Source organism: Lutra lutra, chromosome 9, assembly GCF_902655055.1.
Source record: "Lutra lutra chromosome 9, mLutLut1.2, whole genome shotgun sequence".
Classification (NCBI taxonomy): Eukaryota; Metazoa; Chordata; class Mammalia; order Carnivora; family Mustelidae; genus Lutra; species Lutra lutra.
In genome coordinates this window covers 104,925,367-104,945,496 of record NC_062286.1, presented here as the reverse complement: position 1 = coordinate 104,945,496, position 20,130 = coordinate 104,925,367, and the positions used below count along the sequence as shown (strand labels likewise).

Sequence of the window (20,130 nt, the reverse complement as noted above, 5' to 3'; positions counted from 1 at the left end):
GAAGTGTGTAAACCTGGCGATTCGCAGACCTGTACCCCTGGGGATAAAAATATATGTTTATAAAAAATAAAATTAAAAAAAAAAGTTTGCATTAAAAAAAAATCCATAAAACTTTATATCACAAAGAGCAAATTTGCTGTATGTGACTTACACTTTTAAAAACTACCAGCATGTTGTGTAGCTGGGACAGTCAAGAGGGGATGCAGACTATGAGAAATGGCTCTGTCACAAGTGAGTCACATAAATTCACTGATCGGACTGTGGAAGAGCTGATCTATGTATCTTTGGGAAATCTGTTTTGACTGGATACTTAAAGGCTCAAGACAAATTGAACTATGCATGACACAGTTCCTTGCTTGGTAAATGTGTTTTCCTCTGGGGTACAGTTTAGCAATTTGAGATCACTTTGTGTGTGTACTAGGTTTGAACAAGCAAGAAATGTACAGTATATCATGAGTGTCAGGTTTCTCAGTGGGAGAAAGAAGTTACAAATTAGGAAGGTGGCTAGACTGCACATTGTGATTGCTGGACCGGACTCAGAAGTATCAATACAGACCCATGTTTTTATAAAACAGGTGTACATGTGGAAGTGTGCAGAAATAAGTATGGTATGTGTGCACATACATTTCCCGGTTCTGTCGGCAGACCTAGAAGCAATGACATTCCAGTAGCAATGGGCACATCCAGTGCTCAAATTTTGGTTCCTAAATCTATTATGCAATATAAGAAACCAGGGCTTATGGAGAAGTGATTGACTCCACCAGCTGCATCAAAGAATATGCAAGTTGACTGTGAAGGTTTAATAAGCCCAGAAAACAAGGATGTGCTCAAACAAAAAGGATGAAATTCTGTAACAATACAGGAGTCAAACTGAAAGAGCTCCCAGTAGCCAAATCTGAAGAAAATTTAGCAACAAAATAAATAATTATAGTATTGGAATTTAACCCAAAGAATAAAATAAATAACTATGAATTCATACTGTTGCAAAAAAAAACTGAATAAATAAATAAGTGAGGGGGCGCCTGGGTGGCTCAGTGGGTTAAGCCGCTGCCTTCGGCTCAGGTCATGATCTCAGGGTCCTGGGATCGAGCCCCGCATCCGGCTCTCTGCTCAGCAGGGAGCCTGCTTCCTCCTCTCTCTCTACCTGCCTCTCTGCCTGCTTGTGATCTCTCTCTGTCAAATAAATAAATAAAATCTTTAAAAATAAATAAATAAATAAGTGAGGGAGAAGGGATACTTCTTATTCTTAGAGAAATTTCAACTGGTAAAAGTAGAAAGAATGAGGAAAATAGAAAATCATCACTGGAATCTCACCATAAAGATCCACCAAAAGAGGCTAGAATTAACAAAATTTTAAAAGGAGATAGGTTATTTTCATAGTCCCAAAGGATCTGCCTCAAACTAAATATTTATTAATTCCAAAGGGAAAATAATGAGTTTATGATGGAGAATCCTAGCAGACATCACCCTAGACTAGTGGTCAAGGTTAATTCACCAGCAGTAAGATATTTATCATGGATGTATCTTTCAATATGATGCACCCCATTCCCCCCTGTGATATTCATCCCCTAAATGCACAAGCTCAGTCTACTCACAAGAAACTAAATTTCAGAGACATTTCACAGGATAACTGACCGCTACTTTCAAACTGTCAAGTTTTTGAAAGACAAGGAATGATGGGGAAATCAGTACAGGTTGGAAGAGACCAAGAAGACGTGATAAATAAATGTAAGGTGACATTCTGGATGAGAGCTCAGATAGAAAAGGGACATTAGGGGAAACACTGGTGAAATCTGAATTCAGTCTCCCGTTGAGTTGGCAGCATTGTGCAAATGTTAATTTCTTAGTTGTGAGCATTGTACTATGGTTTTGTTACATTTAATGTTAACAGGGGATGAAGGGGATCTAAGAATTCTGTACTGCTTTTTGCCATTCTTCTGAATGTCTAAGAATATCTCAAAATTAAAAGTTTTAAGTCAAGCAGAGAGAGTCAATTATATGGTTTCACTTATTTATGGAGCATAACAAATAGCATGGAGGACATGGGGAGATGGAGAGGAGAAGGGAGTTGGGGGAAACTGGAAGGGGAGGTGAACTATGAGAGACTATGGACTCTGAAAAACAATCTGAGGGTTGTGAAGGGGCGGGGGGTGGGAGGTTGGGGGAACCAGGTGGTGGGTATTTGAGAGGGCACGGATTGCATGGAGCACTGGGTGTGGTGCAAAAACAATGAATACTGTTATGCTGAAAATAAAAAAAAATTAAAAGTTTTTAAAAAGGAAAAAAAAAAAAAGAGTTGCAAAAAAAAAAAAAAAATGTTGAAAATAGAACTACCCTATAACCCAGCAATTGCACTGCTGGGTATTTACCCTAAAGATACAAACGTAGTGATCCGAAGGGGCACGTGCACCCGAATGTTTATAGCAGCAATATCTACAATAGCCAAACTATGGAAAGAACCTAGATGTCCATCAACAGACGATTGGATAAAGAAGATGTGGTATATATACACAATGGAATACTATGCAGCCATCAAAAGAAATGAAATCTTACCATTTGCAACGACGTGGATGGAACTAGAGGGTATCATGCTTAGCGAAATTAGTCAATCGGAGAAAGACAACTATCATATGATCTCCCTGATATGAGGGAGAGGAGATGCAACATGGAGGGTTAAGGGGGTAGGAGAAGAGTAAATGAAACAAGATGGGATTGGGAGGGAGACAAACCATAAGTGACTCTTAATCTCACAAAACAAACTGAGGGTTGATGGGGGGAGGGGGTTGGGAGAGGGGGGTGGGGTTATGGATATTGGGGAGGGTATGTGCTATGGTGAGAGCTGTGAAGTGTGTAAACCTGGCAATTCGCAGACCTGTACCCCTGGGGATAAAAATATATGTTTATAAAGCTGTAAAAAAAAAAAGAAAAAAGAAAAAAGAAAGGCTGAATACCCAAGTTTTGTAGCAACATGGATGGGACTGGAAGAGATTATGCTGAGTGAAATAAGTCAAGCAGAGAGAGTCAATTATCATATGGTTTCACTTATTTGTGGAGCATAACAAATAGCATGGAGGACAAGGGGAGATGGAGAGGAGAAGGGAGTTGAGGGAAATTGGAAGGGGAGGTGAACCATGAGAGACTATGGACTCTGAAAAACGATCTGAGAATTTTGAAGGGGTGGGGGGTGGGAGGTTGGGGGCACCAGGTGGTGGGTATTGTAGAGGGCACGGATTGCATGGAGCACTGGGTGTGGTGCAAAAATAATGAATACTGTTATGCTGAAAAAATAAAAAATTAAAAAAATATATATATAAAAAAAAAACCCACATGTGTGAAACTATTTCTATTAAATAAAAATATAGATAAATGCAATTTTTTTTACTGGTTAAACCTCTCCATGGAGAAAGGGATAAGAAGGAAAGATCTGGAAGGGCAAGGGGAAATTTTATTTACATCATTTAAATTTTTTAACAAAAAAAATATTATGTGTGTATTTCAAATAATCATAAAATTAATGGAATATACTATCTCACAGGTTAAATGTCTGTAATCCCAAGGAGATGGAGAATAATGATCAAATTCTAACAAAGACCTAACATAAGGTTTTTACTATTTTCTTTAAAACTTTGCATGTTTTAAAACTTTCAAGATTTCATGTTTTACATCCAATAAAAGGAAACGATGTTGTTTTCAACACTATTCTAAGCAAGAATGGTAGAAAACACTAGATTGACTAAATCTTTAGGAGACATCATATAGTAATATTCATAATTTTTAAGAGAACAGAGATAATGTGTTATAAAGTCCACATACCACTCAGTGCTCCAACAGCTCCAAAATTTAAGGATTTTCCATCCATTATGCTGGCATCACACTCAATTTCACCCAAGAGATTTAGATTAGATCCCATTCCTGCATTTGTAAAAGGAGAATCCTAAGAAATAAAAACAAAAATTAAAATACCATTAGTCTTAAAGAAGATTTAATGTCAATCCTTTATAAACTGTTCCAAAAACTAGAAAGGGAAAGAACACTTCCCGACTCCTTGCATGATACCAGTACTAGCCTGATTCCCAAAGAAGACAAAGATATCATAAGGAAAGAAAACTACAGGCTAATATATCTCGAGAATATAAACACAAAAATCCTCAAGGAAATGCTAGCAAACCAAATGCAGCAAAATATGATAGTCCTATACACCATAAACAAGAGGGATCCTAGGGAAGCAAGTTTGGTTTTAATATGTGAAACTTAATGTGGTACACATGTTAATAAAGAAGAAAATAAAGAAAATAAACTAAAGAGAAAATACAGGACCATACCAATAAATACAAAATCCAACACCCTTTCATAAGAAAAGCACTCAACAAACTAGAAATAGAAGGGAACTTCCTCAAGATGATAAAGGACATCTAGAAAAAGTCCAGAGCAAACATAATTAATGGTGAAAAACTGAATGCTTTCCCTTAAGATCAGAGATAATACAGCAATGTTCACTCTCTTCAACATTATAATGGATATTCTGGACAAAACAATTAGGCAAGAAAAAGAAATAATGAGCATCTAGGTTGGAAAAGAAAAAGTAAAATTATCTCTTAATAGAAGATGACATAATCTTGTATATGAAACGTCCTAAGGGTGCCACTAAAAAACTATTAGGACTGATAAATAAACTAGTTCAACAGGGTTTCAAAATATAAGATCAATATACAAAAATCAATTGTTACATCTACACATTAGCAATGAACAATGCGAAGATGAAATTCAGAAAACAATTCCACTTACAATAAAATCAAAAAGAATAAAATACTTAGGAATAAATTCAACAAAAGACGTAGAAGACTTATATACACTGAAACTATAAAACATGTTAAGAAAAAATTAAAGAAGACCTAAATAAATGTAAGGACAGCCATGTACATAGATCAAAAGGCTTAATATCTTTAAGATAGCAATACTCTCCAAAGTTGAACAGCTTCAAATCCTGTATCAAATCCTAGCTACCTTTTTTGCAGAAATTGACAAACTAACCCTAAAATTCATAAGGAAATGCAAGGGACTCAGAATCACCAAAGTAATCTACAAAAGAAAAACGAAATCAGAGGCTCACACTTCTAGGTTTTATAACTTACAACTACAGTAATCAAGACAGTGTGATATGGGGCACCCGGGTGGCTCAGTGGGTTAAGCCTCTGCCTTCAGCTCAGGTTATGATCTCAGGGTCCTGGGATGGAGCCCCACACTGGACTCTGCTCAGCAGGGAGCCTGCTTCCCCACCCCACCCCTGCCTGCCTTTCTGCCTACTTGTGATCTCTGTCAAATAAATAAATAAAATTTAAAAAAAAAAAAGATAGTGTGATATAGCTAAGGACAGACATATAGATCAATGCAATAGAATTCAATCAATTCCACAGAATTGAGTGCCCAGATAGAAGTGTTACATTTATGGTCAATTCAACAACTATGCCAGAACAATTCAATAAACAAAGGATAGTATTTTCTCTGAGGGGATCTGGGACAACTGGATATTCAATCCAAGAAAATAAAGTTGGGTTCTATCTCACACCCTATACAAAAATTAACTCCAAGTTGATCAAAGACCTAAATGTAAGAGTTAAAACTATAAAACCATTCAAAAAAAAATTAGGGCAAATATTCATGACCTCAGAATAGACAGCAGTTTCCTACATATGACGCAAAAGCACAAAAAAAAAAAAAAAGAAAAAACTAGATAAATGGGATATCATCAAAATTAAAACTTTTGAGTTTCAAAGCACACAATAAAAAAGGTAGAAAAACTCATAGAAAGGGAGTGGGGGACTGTAAATCATTTATCTCACAAGAAATTTGTATCCAGGATATATAAAAAACTTCCCACAACTCTAAAATAAAAACACAATTTTAAAATGGATAAAGAATATGAATGAACAGTTCTCCAAAGAAGATAAATAAATGGCCGATAATCACATGAAAAGATGCTCAACATCATTACTCATAAAGGAAAGGCCAATCAAAACCACAATAAGCTACTTCTTCACACCCACAATTCCACTTACAATAACATCAAAAAGAATCATAAAGACAGATGTGTTGGCAAGGACATAAAGAAATTGGAACCCTTATACACTGTTGATGGGAATATAAAATGGTACAGCCACCTTGGAAAACATCTGGAAACGCCTCAAAAACTTAAAAGTTACCATTTGACCCAACAGTTCCATTTCTAGGTATATACACAAGAGAAATGAACTATCTACACAAAACTTATACCCATATAATCACAACAGCTTACTTAATACCCATATGCCAGCACTTCTGAAAACAACTCAATGCCCACCAACAGATGAATGGGTAAGTAAAACATGCTATATCTATACAGTGAGTATTAATCGCAATAAAAAGTAATGAAGTACTGATACATGGCAAAATATGGATGAACCTTAAAAACATAATGCTAAGTCAAAGAAGTCAGTCACAAAAGATCACATACTGGATGATCCAATTTATAAGAAATTTCCAGAAAGGAAAATCCATAAAGTAGATTAGCGGTTGCCAGGGGTTGCAGAAGAGGGAATGGGGAGTGACAGCTAATATGTACTGTTTTTCTTTTTGTGGTGATTCAGATGAACTAAAAGTAGATGATGCGACGGCTGCAGAACTTTATTAATATACTAAAAACCAGTGAACTGTATACTATGAAAGAGTGAATTTTATGGTATGTGAATTATATATTTAAAAAGATATCATGAAGGGGTCCCTGGGTTGGCCAGTTGGTTGAGCATACAGCTCTTGATTTCAGCTCAGGTCACGATCTCATGATTGTGAGATCAGGCCCCACATCAGACGTCACACTGAGCATGGAGCCTGCTTGAGATTCTTTCCCTCTCCCCTTTTTCCCCCCTCCCCAATTCTCTCTCTCTCTCAAATAAATCTTTAAAAAAAATAAAAATAAAAAGAGACCATGAAGAAAAAAAACTTATATCAGCAGACTACACAGAACATAAAGGCCTAGAATCAGAAAAGCACATGATGAGCAATGGGTCATATATGCAACTAATGAATCACTGAACATTACATCAAAAACTAATAATGTATTATATGTTGGCTGCTAGTTGAATTTAAATTTTAAAAAATGAAAAGAAGTCAGTCATGTATTTGAAATCTAAAAGAAAGATACTGCCTTATTTTTCTAATACTGTGAATAAAGCTTTTAAATATATATACCACTAGTCTTGTTATGTCCAATATATTATCATACATGATTCCAAACCACAGATATGGGGGGGGGGTAACAATATAAAATCTTACAACAAAAATAAACATCATGGGGACAAAGTTCCAAAAGACTTCAAAAAAAAAGCCAGGTGTGGAAAAATCAGATTGATACTCCTTAGCGTCACTGCATAGATGAAAGGCCTACTCCTGTACCTCACATTCTAGAAAACTGAGTCAATCCAGAAAATTAACTCTGTTCTAAGGTAAGACCTATATTATCTAATAAACTAGGGCAAATCTGGATCAACCTTTAGATCACCAAATGCCTCATATCATCTACAAATACCCCGTTTCCTGTATTTCTTCAAGATCCAAGAAAACTGACTACAACATTAAACCTTAATATGTACCTATAACTAGAGCAAAGGGGTCAGGGATTAGAGAACAGGGCTTTTGTCCTAATGCAGTTAAATAACCTTTTAGTCAATAGAACTTTAAAATAAGATCACAGGATAGAAAAAAACAAAAAAGTATATAATTATATAGAACTGAGTAAACAGATAATAAATGCTCTGAGCATCCAAAAGCAATGGCCCACTAAGACAGAAAAGTTAACAGCAGGCTTCCTGAAGGTAGCCAGGAAGCTGGAAAATTCCAGTTGATGGAAATTATGTGAGCAACATGTAGGCAATGGGAAAGTGTCAGAGCCACAGAAGACACATTTAGCAAAAATGATTTACTGGAGCCAAATCTGAAGACTGAGACATGCTGAATACATCAGAAGCTGAACCTGAATAAAAAATCATTGAGAAGCCAGTCAAGATTTCTGTATAAGACAAAGTCAAAATGGGTATATTGGTCAAGGAAACAAACTGACATTCACATGTTATATGAGAAGGAAAGAGAGGAGACTGAAGTCAGTGAGACAAAACTGAGGGCTATTTTACAACTTGGCTTGAAATACTAACTACCTGGCATGGAAATGATAGTAGTAGGAATAGAAAAAAAGAGAGAGAGAGAAGGGAAAGGATCAGAACTGTGAAACGTGAGAAATAAATAAAACCATGAATAAGAAAAGGCATTTTATAAGATGGAGGAAAGAGTATGCATAATTAAGCATAAGGATTTTCATTAAGGTCTTCCAACTTAATATTTCTAGCTAAATCAGTTCATAATTAAATCTTGGGGAAAAGATCACAACCAAAGAATAATTAAATAATAATTAATTTTATTAATTAATTAAGAATTATGATTTAATACAGATGAAAACTGAATTCTTGCCCTGAATCTTTTCATAGAGAATAGAGCAGAAGAGATTATAAGCAAGTAAATTACATTACAAAGGATTGGGGTTTTTTGTTTTTTGAGGTTTTTTTCTTTACTACATACAACCTCCCTTGCCAAGTCATGTATATCTTCAAAATATGGAAAAGGAACGGAAATGTGAAAAAAATGTAAAGCATCTACCTACATGTAGTAATTCCCAAAATATACATACAAGATCGTACCAGGGTATACAATATCTCAACAATCTTTGAAATGGAATATATCAGCTAATCAGCTCGGCAAAATTTTTAACATAATCCAATTAGAAATCACAGACTGAACAAAGTTATTCTGAAAATGACTACTGCATGATGGTTTAAACTCGACATTTTAAAAATACATACGAAAAAACATGCAAAAAATTAAAAGATACCTTAGAAGAAATGTTTTTCAAAAATATTTCTCCTACTTCAAACTATATTAATAATTTCATGGGCACCTGGCTGACTCAGTTGGTAGTGTGTGTGACTCCATGTGGGGGTTGTAAGTTCAAGCCCCACATTTGGTACAGGGATGACTTAAATTTTAAAAAAACATTTTATATATATAACTTCAAAAGTATAGAGAGAAGTGAGTTCAGGGAAATTGGAGGGGGAGAGGAACCATGAGAGACTGTGGACTCTGAGAAACAAACTGAGGATTTCGGAGGGGAAGGCGGTGGGAGGTTGGGTGAGCCTGCTGTGGGTATTATGGAGGGCACATATTGCACGGAGCGGGCACATATTGCATGGAGCACTGGGTGTGGTACATAAACAATTCTGGAACACTGAAAAGAAATTTTAAAAAATAAATAATTTTTTAAGAAGTATATCGACTGAACTTCTGCTTCTGACTATGAAGGCATAATAGAGATTATATTTATCTTCCTAACTAGAAAATCGGGCAAAATACACAACAAATGGATTTCAATAAATAGCCAGCACAGGACTGTGATCCTGAAAGAAGAGTCACAAATTAGATGCCTCAACTTAATTCCCAGAGATACTTTCCAGGCCATAGCACAGGGAAAAGAAACCCAAAAGAGAGCCAACATTCTTCCAGAGTTGAGGAGATGAAGTTATGAGCTCAAGGAGGCTAAAAAGGCTAGTATATGCAGTACAGGATACAAAAAGAAAAAAGCTACAGAGAGAAGTCCAGAGATCCAGAGTCTTTAAATAAGTATTAGTCTGCATATATTTGTTAGGGAACTACCAAGGCCAAAGGAAAATGCTCTGGAAAACAGTAAGCTAAACAATTTCTGGAGCTCATACAGAGGTGAGAATAGGTTATCTTCCCCTCAGCCAGACTGAGGCTATCAGGGAGTCTCAGAAAGTAACACCACAAAAATTAGACCTAGTTAACTTTAGAAAATTTACTCTAGACCGACACTAACAAAGTTTTAAAGCAAGCCTCAAAAAAAAATAAAAATTATTTACAATGAACAAGTGTCCCAAAACAAAGTTCTGCAATAGCCAACTCCCAAAGATAAAATTCACGATGTTTAGTATAAACCCAAAGATGACCAGACATGTAAATAAGCAGAAAACTATGGCCCATAACCAGAAGAAATTACAATGAAGAAAACATCCAGAAACGACACAAATGATAGAAGTAGCAAACAATTCCAAAGCTAGCTAACAATGTTAAGAAAGCTCTCACAAACATGCTCTATATGTTCATGTAGGTATAAGAAAACACAAGGGTAAAAGGAAAGAAAAGGAAGCTATTAAAAAAAAAATAAACTGAACTTCTAAGATGAAAATTTTAATAATCTAAGGTTAAAAAAAACACTTTGGAACAGAAAAAAGCATTTACATTAGGTAAAAATGAAGGAATTCTGGAGTATGGACTTCAGTTAATTATAATGTGTCAAATCAGGTTCATTAATTGTGAAAAATACACCATACTAATGTAAATGTTAATAATAGGGGAAATCAGGTGTTAAGTATATGGGAATTCTCTGTACTATCTTCTGAATTTTTCTGTAAATCTAAAACTGTTCTAAAATTGAAAGTTTCTTTAAAAAAAAAAATCAACCCACAGCTTGGGAGAAAAATCCTACAAAATATACATAAAGGTAAAGGACTTACATTCAGAATATATAAAAAATTAACACAACTCAGTAAGACAAATGATCCAAAATTTTTAATGGCAAACAATTTTATGTACTGATTGTAAATAACATATGAAAAGATGCATAACATCATCAGCCATTAGGGAAATATAAGTTAAAACCACTATATAAACCTCTAAAATGGTTTAAAATAAAATGAAATAAAATAACAAAATGGCTAAAATTAAGAAAACAGACAATAGCAAGTATTGGCAAGAATGTGGAACAACTGCAACCCTCATCCATTAGCTAGTAAGGATGAGAATTACAAATGGCTTGGCAGTTTCTTTAATGTTAAGCATACACTTACCATAGATCCAGAAATTCTACTCCTGGGTATTTATCCAAGAAAAATGAAAGCATATGTCCACATAAAGACTTGAATAGAAATGTTCATATCAGCTTTAATCAGAACAGCCAAAAACTGGAAGCAACCCAAATGCCCATCAACTGGTAAATAGATAAACAAATTATGATATATTGGACAATGAAATGTCCAATATATCATAATTTGAAATATTAGCACAATGAAATACTACTCAGCAATGAAGGAACAAACCCCTAATACACCTAACAATATGAAGGAATATCAAAAGCATCATGCTAAGTGAAAGAACCCATTCACAAAAGACCACATAGTACATGATTATATTTAATCCAAATTCTAGAGAAGGCCAAATTATGATAAAAAGCAGACAGTGGTTGCCAGTGGCCACTGAAAGAATGCCTCTCCCCTGCAGAGAGACATTAAGAGGGAATTTTGGAAGTGACAGAAATGTCACATATCATGATTATATTGGTGGTTACATGATTGTATACATTTATCATAACATCAAATTATGCAATTAAAATTGGTGAATTTTGTTGTATATAAATTATACTTTGATAAAACAGACAAAAAAGAGGTGTACTCTCACTTGATATAAACTAATCACCTATATACTAATTTTCCCCTTATAAAAAATACACATTAAGTTTTTTAAATGGTCATTTGTTGATTTTCTGACCTAAATCATTTTGTACAACTAGAAATAGTTATGCCCAATTAGTAGCAAGCAATCCTTCTAATATCTATCAGACCCTGTTATTCTCATGTTCAAAAATTTACAATGGTTTCCCATAATACTTAAAATCTAAAGTCCTAATTCCCAAGGTTTACAAGATCCTACATGACCTGGCCCTCCCTCCCTCACACATCTTATGTACCAGCCACACTGCTTTCCTTGCAATTCCATGGGCACATAGAGAACATTGCCACCTCAGGGCTTTTACATTTGTTCATTTAATCCTTTGAAATGCTAAGTTTAGTGAGTGACTCTAGTAGGAGAAAGAGCCAATCAATAAAGACTGTGTGCATGTGCATGCACATGTGTGTGAAGGGGTGTGTGTGTGTGTGTGTGTGTGTGGAAACACATATATATATATACATATAAATAGCTGAAGTCCCACAGTGATGTGGTATAAAGAATAAGATGAACTAAGGGATAATAGGGTATTTTTTCCTCTAACCAAAAACTCTCTTCCCCAACATCTTCACATGGGTTTCTCCTCTATTTCATTTAAGTCTCTGCTCAAATGGTATCAGAGGGCCCTCCCCTTACTGAGTTATTAGCATTTCACCAACTTTCCCAACCATTTTTTTTCCTCTCACTATCTTATGCTTCTTTACAGCACTTTTCATTACCTGATATTACATGTACTTTTTGTGTAATTCTATCCACAGAATGTTAAGCCCCATAAGTACAATAATTTGTCTTTTTTGGTGCTGTATCCTAATGTCTAACGTAATGTTTGGCATTTATTAGGTACTCAATAAATATCTGTAGAATGAATGAACAGGAGTTAATTATAACTAGATATAAATAGGATAATTGATCATTGTGAACTATTAAGCTTAATAGTTAAGCTTAATACTTAAGCTTAATACTTAATACTTAAGCTGATACTTATTCTTACAAGTTACTCTTATAGAGAAATGTCAGAATTTAAGAGTATTTAGAATCCAATCTTTTCACAATTAAAACAAATGAAATAAATTCAAGCAAGAACATTTTCAGCTTCTAAAAGATGAAATTTTAAAAGGAAAATATTTTTTAAGCTTACTCATAACCTTCAGGGGAGACACAAGTTTTACAAAGTAAGATCCCTCTGACTGCTTGACCCAGCAAAGAGAGGGTGGAAAGGCCAAGAATGCAAGTCAGGAGCTACATCCCCATCATGACCTGTAAACCCTTTCCTATTAACAAAATTTGGAAACACCAAGCCAAGGCAAAGATCTGCAAAACATTACTCTTTCACTATAAACCACAACCTGTATTACCCATTTAATGTCCTTTGCTGAAAGCATAAAATAAAGTAAGAACTGTTTGCAAGGCTATAGGGTATACTGTACCTCTGGGGATCTATTATGAGACCTCTATTAACAACTCTTACAGATGCAAACAATTTAGTTTTCAAATGTTGTATAAAAACTAGACTGTCACATTATAAAATCATTTTTATATAAAATGATTTATGTTTGTCCAATTTCTGATCTTCCTTTAAGAAGTTGGACATTTGGGGCATCTGGGTAGCTCAGTGGGTTAAGCCTCTGCCTTTGGCTCAGGTCATGATCCCAGGGTCCTGGGATCGAGCCCCATGTCGGGCTCTCTGCTCAGCAGAGAACCTGCTTCCTCCCTTTTCTCTGCCTACTTGTGATTTCTGTCTGTCAAATAAATTTAAAAAAAAAAAATCTTTAAAAAAAAAGAAGTTAGACATTTACAGGAAATTACTAACATATTAGTTTTCATATCCTGTTATTCTAGTACAAATCAACAAATCTATCATTAGATGAATAAAATATAGTAGAATGAAATTATGTGATAATATGGTTACTTACTCAAATTGTGTTAGATATCAAAGTCATTTTAATTATTGCTTTCACCAACAAGCAGGTAGCTTTATTAACCTTAAGCTGAAGAGAAAGAGGGAAAAAACAGCTTCTAAAACAAACTATTCGTTGACTTTTTCTTAAACCACAGTAATAAAAACAGGATGTATACCCCATGTTCTTACAGTCTTTTTCAAATTAACACTGGCAAAACCTGTGCAGTACACTTATCCTATCTGACACTATCCTAAGAATTACAAATTCCCTGGTATTTTATCATCAATTCTCATTATTTACAGGATGAATAGATATCAGTGAAAATGTATCACCAAACAGTCATTTGCAGTGCTCACTTCAGCAGCACATATACAAAAAAATCACTTGGGGATTTTTTTGTGTTTGTTCAGCAGCTAATTAAGGTCAAACTTTTGAGAACTGGATTACTGAAAGATTTCCAAATTAGATTCCTCTGTGGTAGTACAGGTTAAGTTTCATTCACTCAACAGATATTTATTTGCCACCTATGTGGCAGGTAAATCTTTTCTGTAAAGCACCAGATACATTACATAGTTCAGGCTTTGGGGGCCACACAGGCAATTCCACAGCTACTCAACCCTGCCTTTGTAGCATGAAAGCAGCCAGAGAAAATACAAAAAGGAATAAGCATGGCTTTGTTCCAATAAAACTTCATTTATAAACACCGAAATTTAAGTTTCATATAATTTTCTGGTGTCATGAAACATTATCCTTCTTTTGACTTTCTTTCTAATCATTTAAAAAAGTAAAAACCATATTGAGCTTGCAGACCACTCAAAAACAGGCAGCGGTCCAGATTTGGCTTTCAGGCCATAGTTTGTAAATCTGGGGTGTAAACCGTGGAGATACAGCAAAACAGAAAAATATCCTTCCCACATGGAACCCCCATTCTAGCTATAGGAGACAGACAATAAGACATTAAATAAATTAGATGACATATTACATAGCAGGAAACATGATGGAGAAAAATGAAACAGGCCAGGAGACAGGGAGTACTGGGCATGGTCAGAGGGCTATACTGAGGAGACAAGAAAACTATGTGGGTAGTTACAATTTATTTTTCCTTTCAAGTGTTTTTTTTGACATAATTTCAGACTTGCAACAGTAGTATAGTATCTAGAACATATCAAGAACTCCTAATAACCAAAAAACAGCCCAATTCAAAAATGGCCAAAGGACTTGAATAGACATCAACAGACATTCCTCTGAAGAAGATAGACGAATGGTCAACAGGCACATGAAAAGATGTTCAGGGGTGCCTGGGTGGCTCAGTGGGTTAAAGTCTCTGCCTTCGGCTCAGGTCATGATCTCAGAGTCCTGGGATCGAGCCCCGCATCAGGCTCTCTGCTCAGTGGGGAGCCTGCTTCCTCCTCTCTCTGCCTGCCTCTCTGCCTACTTGTGATCTCTGTCTGTCCAATAAATAAATAAAACCTTAAAAAAAAAGATGTTCAACATCATTAATCATTAGAGAAATAAAAATCATAACCACAGTGATGTACCACCTCACACCTATGAGAAGGTTAGAATCACAAAGACAAAAAGAGCGAGTGCTGGCAAGAATACAGAGTAACTATACACTGCCGTTGGTAATAGAAAATGGGCCAGGTGCTGTGGAAACAGTTTGTTGATTCCACAAAAACTTCAATACGCAGTTAGTATGACTTAACAATCTGGTACTCAAATACTTGTACAGGAATGTTCACAGCAACACTTTCCACAATTGTGAAAAAGTAGAAACAACTTAGATGTCCACCAATAGATGAAGGGATAAATACATTGTGGCATAATCATGAACAATGCTGAATAATCCTCTACAAAAAGGAATGAAGTTCTGGCACATGCTATGATATGAATGAATCTTAAAAATACTATGCTGAGTAAAAGAAGACACAAAAGATCACATATTGTATGATTCCATTTATAGGAAATATCCAGTATAGGTAAATCCATAGAGACAGAAAACAGATTGGTGGTCGCCATGGGGCTAGGAAAGGAGGGAACGCAAAGCAACCGCTTAATAGGTACACAGTTCCATTTGTGGTGATAGAAGTGTTTCTGGAACAAGACAGAAAGTGGTAGTGGTACAGTATTATGAATGTTTGAATGCCACTGAATTACTTTTAAATGAGTAATTTTGGGCACATGGGTGGCTCAGTGGTTAAGCCTCCACCTTCAGCTCAGGTCACAGTCCCGGGATCCTGGGATCGGACACTTCAGGTTCCCTGCTCGGGAGGAGTCTGCTTCTCCCTCTTCCTCTGCCCCTCCCATCCACTCATGCTCTCCCTCTCTCTCTCGCGCGCGCGCGCTCTCTCTCTCTCATCTCCCTCTCTCTTACAAATAAATAAATAAAATATTTTTTAAAAATTTTTAAAAATTTTTTTAAATTTTTTAAAAATTTTTAAAAATTTTAAAAATTTAAAAAATAAAGGCATTTATCAGCAACAGCATGGAAGAGGCAAAAAGCAAAAACACACAAATGAACTATGAGAGGCTACAAAAGCTAACCACTTTGGGAGCCAAGAATCAATTTTACTGAAGAAAAATTAGATGAATTGGGAAAAGATTAATAAAATGAAAGAATTACTGAAAAGCACATACAAAGCTTTCTGGGTAATCCTCACATATGCAGCCACAAATATTATGTGCAAATCAACGACTTTTCTAAGTATGTTTTCCATTACGAAGTAGTGGGCTCAAGATAAGATAAATGATGTTGGAAGCTAAATTAGCTTAGCAAGACAAAGTTTGGAAATCAGTGCAATATGCTTTTACTTATGGTCATTTCTGGTACATTCTTAACCACGAACACTGAAAATAATATTTTACTCCTGTGACAAGAAGTAAATAAAGGAACAATTTAGTTCAATCTTAGTTGGGTCATACAGTATTTTGATCTGCTTTAGCTCCAGCTCTAAACTCTTTGGAGTGAGATACTAGGTTCTGGTTCAAAGTGCTTCAATGGGAAATTTTTTGAAAGTCTTTAGTTTGATTTGAAATTCATTTTCAAAATAATAAGTTAATATTTCAGTCCAATTCCAACTGCAAAAAATTAAATCAAAGCTCATTCCAGTTTCACTCTTACTTTTGGTAGAAATCCCTGTTAAGCTATCAATTCATTTTCTTGGCCCTTTCAACAAGACAAAAGTTGGTGTACCTGTCCAAGCCTTATTTTCAGCTTTACCTTGAACTGAAATACAGTCTTAATTACAAAGCCTCCTGTGCCAAAAATGGCAGCTGTCATTTGGGCCTAGCAGACTATAGCCCTGAGAGAATGCATGCTCCATGTGGCCACGTCTTATTTTCTTCAAAAGAAGTTTGAAATCCAGATTTTGGGGCGCCTGGGTGGCTCAGTGGGTTAAGCCGCTGCCTTCGGCTCAGGTCATGATCCCAGGTCCTGGGTTCAAGCCCCGCGTCGGGCTTTCTGCTCAGCGGGGAGCCTGCTTCCTCCTCTCTCTCTGCCTGCCTCTCTGCCTACTTGTGATTTCTCTCTGTCAAATAAATAAATAAAATCTTTAAAAAAAAAAAAAAAAAAAAGAAATCCAGATTTTGAGTCTCCTAGTTTTTAAATGTTGGCAACAAATTCCAATTTTTAAGAACTAGTCTATGAGCCAACATATGAGGTGTCTCTTCTGCAACCACTGGCTCAAGAGTTAGTAAGGTATCAAGCTTCTGATGCAAAATCTGAGCTTTGCTAAGTCTTCAGTGAAAACTGAATATACAATACAGATTTCAGACAAAGGAGCTCTCTGACACAAATGCCAGTCCAAACAACAAATCATGATTTCATTCTCATGCTTAGTTGAATATTTAAAATACTGAATATTCTTCCTTTTTGCTACTTAAACAAGAAAAATAAATACAGAAGTAAGCCCTATAATCTAACTACTACATGTCAACACACTTTACTAAGAAGTGCCAGGTTAGTGGTCAGGAATGCCACATATCTTCTGATTATGACGACTGGATTTTATAATACTTTTTTGCTCCTACCAACAAGTCAGATAAGCTTTATCCCCAGAATCCACAAGAAGAATGAAGAATCCCGGTATTTTTCTCAAGACTTCCTTGATCACTATTAGTCAACTTCATCTACAACTTTATCCAATAGTGACTGCCATTATCAAAATGATAAAACATGATATTCTCTTTGGGGCTAGTAATTTGGAGCAGAAAAATTCAAAAAACAAAACACACACACAAAAACACATAAAATTTACACAGTTACATGGGGGGGGCAGTGGTATCAATATTCAGGTAATGTGTAAAATATGACAAAGAGAATCAGGTAAAATAATTAAAGGATAGTAAGAATCTATCTATAAATTAGATACCAGATCCCACATAGTTTTATAAAAGCTGGCTCTCATCTCAGTGTAAACTATAGTGATTTCAAGATGAAAGCAATAGGCACATGAAATCAAACAAGTATTAAATTTGAACAAATTATAGCATTCAGATGGACAATATTTACAGAAAAATTCTTGGGTAAACAAACAGTAACAAGGTAACCAACTCAGAAATCCACTTAAGTACCTTGCCTATGAAATCACAATTAGCTTACCCAAGCTTTGCCCTTCCCCTACCCACCCTCCACAACTTGCCCAATCACCATTTCTCTGCACCTCTTTCAGGATATTGAGGATGGGCTTAAAAGCTGTAAGTCTACCAATTATACTGCCTTTGTCCAGTTATGAAAAAAAAACAACACTCTATTAAGAGAAGGTAAAGCTACTAGGTTTTTTGTGTTTTTTTTACTACTAGTTAATTTTATTTAACTGTGTTACCCTTGTTTTGAGTAACTGAAAAATGTGGATGATCATAGAGCTCTGCCACATAGAAATTACAAGATTATGGATTCATCCTAATGTCAGGTTTGTTTGTTTTTTTTTCAAGAGATTGATTGATTGATTTTATTTATTCATTCATTTATTTATTTGACACAGAGAGAGAAAGAGATCACAAGTAGGCAGAGAGACAGACAGAGAGAGAAGGGGAAGCAGGCTCCCCACTGAGCAGCAAGCCCGATGCAGGGCTCAATCCCAGGACTCTGAGCTCATGACCTGAGGTGAAGACAGAGGCTTAACCCACTGAGCCACCCAGGCACCCCTCAACTAATGTTTGATATAATATTGACCTAAAAAGCAGAATTTTCACAACTGAAGCTAATTAGAAGGCACGATATTTGTTATCACAGGACTACAGAAAACAAGGACAGAAAAAAGCTAGCCAGAATGTCCAATTTAATATCCAGCAGGCAAGTAGTTGTTAATTCCTTAAAAGACCTCCAGGCAAGTGATATCCATGTGATAAGAGCATGTTGTGTCCAAAAATATGGGAAACATGCAGCTCCCAACATAGCACAGGGCAATTTACCATTATAAATATCCTTAGTTAATGTTTGTATATAGAAACTAGTAGGTATTTGCAAATTCATATTCAAGTCACTGAAAATAAAACCCAGAAAACCTATTTTCACCTTTGTTGAAAACAAAGGTATAAGAAATTATTTCTATAGTGATGTTGCTGCCTGTTTTTAGCATTATTCTCTAAAACAGGGCATATGAGAATACTTTCACCGAAATACTAGCCAATGAAAAACAATCAAGACACACTTGACTGATTACACTCTTGTTTATGTTGGATTTTTTAGCCAATTAACATTACATTAATAAAGACTGGAAACGTTAAGAATTAATGGACTCTAACCAATACGTTTCAGCAGCAGTTAGCCAGAAAACATTTTTACTAGGCCCAAATTAAGTATCTTTCATTCATTAATACAGAACCACAGGGCATACTTAGACATCAGAGGCTCAATGATCTAAAAAAAATTCCTAGGGAAACAAAAAAACTTTCCATTTTCATTCTGTAACTGCTCCTTAATGACAGCAAGTATTCTTTCTTTTTCTGGCATTCTCTCAACCTCAGGACATATTTACAGATGCACTGGCTGCTTTACAGACATGCTAAAAGTTCTTGCTGTGGTTGATCAAAGTTGGAATGCCTGAGGAAATTACTCAACTTAGACAGCCCAGAATTATATCTAGCCAAATAGTTACAGTGCTCTACTTTTAACATGTGTTAAAGTAATACTTTAGCTCTCCTGCATGTAAGTTGAGAGAACATTTGTTTGCATCACACCCTGTGAACATTTAAGTCAAATATGTTACACTGAATACCCAGTTTTAGTATCTGGGACAGTTCACTTTTTTAATGCTTCAATAACAGGAAAGACAACATATTTTATGTTGGGGAAAAAAAGCTTCACATACAACAGCACATGTATTAGGAACTAAGGCTTTTTATGATCCTCATGAAACATCCAAACTCTTCTAGAAATGTCATAATAATTGCAACAAATGTTGCTACTTGTTCATTGGAGCAACTGTTGATCTGGCATACAATATTTTGATAAAAAATAGAAGCATTTTTTTTCTTTATTACCATAAAATATTTTTAGTAAAAAAGCACTGCACCTCTATACTCAATCCCTTTCTATTATTAACCCGCCTAATTTGCAAATAAATATATAACATAATTAAGCAGAAAAAGGACATCACAGCAGTTTATTTTCATGGGTTGTTTTTTTTAA

General features: G+C 35.4%; 1 protein-coding gene across 7 annotated transcripts in view; it reads right to left on the bottom strand.

Moving 5' to 3' along the window:
• TASP1 (taspase 1) overlaps positions 1-20,130 on the bottom strand; it is a 312,933-nt gene that overhangs the window by 270,406 nt on the left and 22,397 nt on the right. For 6 of the 7 annotated variants that reach the window (XR_007130010.1, XM_047745119.1, XM_047745116.1 and 3 more), the window contains one exon: positions 3,814-3,934. Coding sequence is in view for 6 of the 7 variants with exons in the window: in XM_047745119.1 (XP_047601075.1) it covers positions 3,814-3,934 (121 nt within the window). In the remaining variant the exon portion in view is untranslated. Of the gene's footprint in view, positions 1-3,813; positions 3,935-10,943; positions 11,084-20,130 lie in introns of all 7 variants that reach the window. The other variant, XM_047745120.1, reaches the window with a different exon arrangement.